At 32.1% G+C, this 3,942-nt stretch overlaps 1 protein-coding gene across 1 annotated transcript; it reads left to right on the top strand.

Annotated features, from left to right (window-relative positions):
- Positions 1-813: 813 nt before the first annotated feature.
- On the top strand, positions 814-3,346 carry LOC121260391 (probable 2-oxoglutarate-dependent dioxygenase AOP1). The gene is made up of 3 exons (XM_041162252.1): positions 814-1,272; positions 2,341-2,668; positions 2,864-3,346. Exons 1-3 carry the CDS (start codon positions 893-895, stop codon positions 3,110-3,112), a joined length of 957 nt encoding a protein of 318 aa, XP_041018186.1. The 5' UTR covers positions 814-892; the 3' UTR covers positions 3,113-3,346.
- The last annotated feature ends 596 nt before the right edge of the window (positions 3,347-3,942 follow it).

The raw sequence follows: 3,942 nt of genomic DNA, 5'->3' as shown, positions 1-3,942 counted from the left end.
GAAGGTGCTATAATGTATATAATTACCAGACATGCATGAGGCAAAGAGAAATTTCAATATTTTATTGTAATTATTGTACGACATTTCATATAATTATTGTAAAAAAAGAAAACTTATTGTACGATGAATTAATTATTATATAAGAGTAGTTCGCCTTTTAAAATAATTTTTATATTATCTTTTATTAAATCATTTACGCCATATAATAATATATCGTATTGTTTTTATTATTAAGCCCTAATTACTAGTGGTCCTATATACAGCAATAAATTAAACAATCTTGTCCTTAGTTCTTATTATATATTAAGCATATATGCACCACACGATGCAAACTATATGACCCTGTAATGATCATGATCTGTATGCATGCGATTGTCCGTTACTAATTTCTAAAATACCCTATATATTAACCATTTAGTTTCATACGTGTTTTCTGCATGTCATGTAACTTAATTGATTATATTACAATAATATTATTACAAGAAACAAAAATGAGGTGTCATCCATGACGAACCAATATATATATATATATACACACACACACACACACACACACACACACCCGGTTAATTTGAAGCAAAATTTTTCAAAGACAAAATTTAAGCAAGCTGATTAAATTGACGTCCCGTACTTATAATTAAATGATCTCATTTTTTTTCTCAATACTTGACGCTAAGCGTATGATCTACTTACAGATCATATATATATATATATATATATATATATATATATAACTTATAAAAAATAGATATATATATATATATATATATACACACACACTATATATATAGGCCAAAGCAGTACCCCGAAAGGTCAAACAAACCACAAGAATAAATACATATAGCATATATATTCTTCCACATTTCACCAAAGAAATAGCAAATTAAAGAAAATGGGGTCCGAGTCCGCTGATCTCAAACTTCCTGCCATAGATTTCTCTAACCCTGATGATCTAAAACCAGGCAGTCCGGAGTGGGAGTTGTTGAAAGGCCAAGTCCGACAAGCACTCGAAGAGTACGGTTGCTTCGAGGCTTTCTTCCATAAAGTTCCATTAGAGCTTCGAAAGGCGCTGTTGGGTGCAACGGACGAGCTTTTCGACCTCCCTTTACAAACAAAGCTGCGTAACGTTTCTAAGAAGCCGTATCATGGGTATGTTGGGCAATACCCTATGGTGCCACTCTATGAGAGCATGGGCATTGATGATGCAAACATCTCTGAGAAAGTTGAGAGCGTCGCAAACGTCCTGTGGCCTGAAGGAAAACCTAGATTTTGGTATTATTAACTTTCTATCCATCCTTATTTTAGTCACAAATAAATATTATATATATATATATATATTTATATTTATATACCATAAGGAAAAGGTGGCTTTTAATTATTGGCACGATCCCATTTTTTTTAAAAGGCTTGCCTTTGTTAGGAATTTGGACTTCCCAAATTCACCTTCAAGATCCACTTTTTTGATGAAATATGAAGAAAAATAGAAAAATAATAACAACACAAGAATTTACGTGGAAACTCTTAAAAACGGGAGAAAAACTACCAAATCCAGAGAAGAAAATACATTGTGTGAAAAATTATTACAATCACACAATTTTTTTCCTCATCCCAAATGACACCCACAAAGCTTTCCCACTAGTAAAATTTTAACTCTCACCTCTTTCATTTTTACAAGAAAAGGTTAATATAGGACTTTTCTTAGAGTCACAAGTTACTAATTAAGCTTATAACTTGGTGTAATTAACTAAGAGATCATACACCCTATTTATAGGCCATGGGCCTTGGCTCCCTTTACAAATCCCATCGGTGTGGGACTCCAAAAAAGTACCAACCCAACAGCCTTACCTCAAATTTGCACAATGGAAACTTGTACGCAACTTTTGTTTCTTTACTAACTGGTAGAGAAATAATTCACAAAATTTCTTGAATTATATGCATGCATGATACATGCTACAGCACTGTTATTATTCTCTCTAGTAAATCAGGAAAATTAATTAAACATTGTTTTCTCCAATGGCTCGTTTGTTTTCACAACTATTCTCATCTCATCTAATCTAATCATTACAACTTTATCAAATTTTCAAACAAAATAAAATAAACAATTCAAAATTTTCAAATTACAAAACAAAAATAATATTAAAAAAATATATTCTAACAATATTTTATTCAACTTTTATCTCAACTCATCTTATTTTATCTACAAAAACAAACGAGACCTTTCTCTAAGCTATTGACATTGTTTTCTCTACGGTACTAAAAACTTGCATGCATGCGTTTACCACTAAATAATTATTTATCTTTCCTCCATTTTTTTTTTAAATCTGGCTTTTGGGCATGCAGCAATACCATACAGTCATTCTCGGAGCAACTATCAGAATTGGATCGAATAGTGAGGAGGATGATTTTGGAGAGCTTAGGTGTTGAAAAATATTTGGATGAACACATAGGGTCGACCAATTACCTTCTGCGGGTAATGAAATATGCAGGGCCTCAAACGACCGAGACCAATAAGAAGCTTGGACTAACAGCACACACAGATAAAAACATTGTGACCATATTGTATCAAAACGAAGTTGATGGATTAGAGGTAAAGAATAAAAATGGCGAATGGATCAACGTCAAACCCACCCCAGACTCTTTCATTGTCATGATTGGAGATTCTCTACTGGTAATTGTTATAATATAGGACCTTTAATTTATAATTTCCAGTAATAATTTTATATACGTTCGTGTCCCATAAATTAAGGGATGCATGCATGTATGCACCTAGCTAATTAAAGAATGAGTTTTAACATGAGAATATATATCTATATATATATATATATATATATATATATATATATATGAATTTGCATGCATGCAGGCATGGGTAAATGGTAGGCTGCACTCTCCATATCATAGAGTGATGATGACGGGAGAGAAGGCAAGGTACTCGGCGGGGTTGTTTTCGATACCCAAAGCAGGATACATCATAAAAGCCCCAGAGGAGCTAGTTGATGAGGAACATCCTTTGCTCTTTAAGCCCTTTGATCATGTTGAGTTCCTCGCCTTCTACTACACTGAAGCTGGTCAGAGAGCCGAGTCTGCTTTAACCACTTATTGTGGTGTTTAATTAATTATTTTGGTGGTGTCGCAATGTTATTACAAGCTAGCTTATAGCTAGCTAGCATGCATTAGCTTGTATTTTTGTTGTCTTATTATAAGGCCGCCACGGGCCCTAAAAAAAGAAAAAAAAATCTGTAATTTCCAAAGCTAGCTTTTCCTTTGTAATGCCTTTAGTTTTCATGAATTAAAGGAATAAATAATATCTGAGTGCACGTGGGAATAAAAAATATTATTATTAATATAGCTCTTCTTTGTAACTGCTATTTGCCTTTTCTTCTTTCATATGATCGACTTAAAAACAGGCATTTAATTTTTGATTGGCCATGCAGTCCCTTATGATCGTGGCTCAAACAGCCTAATTTATTATTTCCTGGCCCCGGCCAGCAGATCAGAGTGATCTCTTCTTTTCTTTATCTTATGTTAATTTAAATCATGTTTTTTTTTTCCGAAGGATTTAAATCATGTTAATAGAAGACATAACTATAAAAGTCGGTCCTTAAAAAAAAAAAAAAAACTATAAAAGTCAGTACTTTAAATGAAGAGTAGTGATATATATTTGAAGGCTTTTACATTAGAGTACAACATCCACATGGCATAATTTAATTTGTAATATTCAAATTTCATAAGTTATCTTCGAAATCAAATTATAGCATATGAATGGTGTGTAATGTAAAGATTTTCAAATAAAATTATTCATGAATAAATGATTATGCCAAAATTTTAAAATGATGAAAAGAGATAAAAGATAATTATATAATTTATATTTTCATATTCTCTGATCTCACATGTGAGTTAGATTCCTTAATCGTAGTAAGTAAGCCCAATACATGATGAAAC

Source organism: Juglans microcarpa x Juglans regia, chromosome 1D (assembly GCF_004785595.1).
Source record: "Juglans microcarpa x Juglans regia isolate MS1-56 chromosome 1D, Jm3101_v1.0, whole genome shotgun sequence".
In the NCBI taxonomy this organism is placed as follows: Eukaryota; Viridiplantae; Streptophyta; class Magnoliopsida; order Fagales; family Juglandaceae; genus Juglans; species Juglans microcarpa x Juglans regia.
The sequence above is the reverse complement of the archived record's forward strand: the minus strand, read 5'-3'. Positions and strand labels throughout refer to the sequence as shown.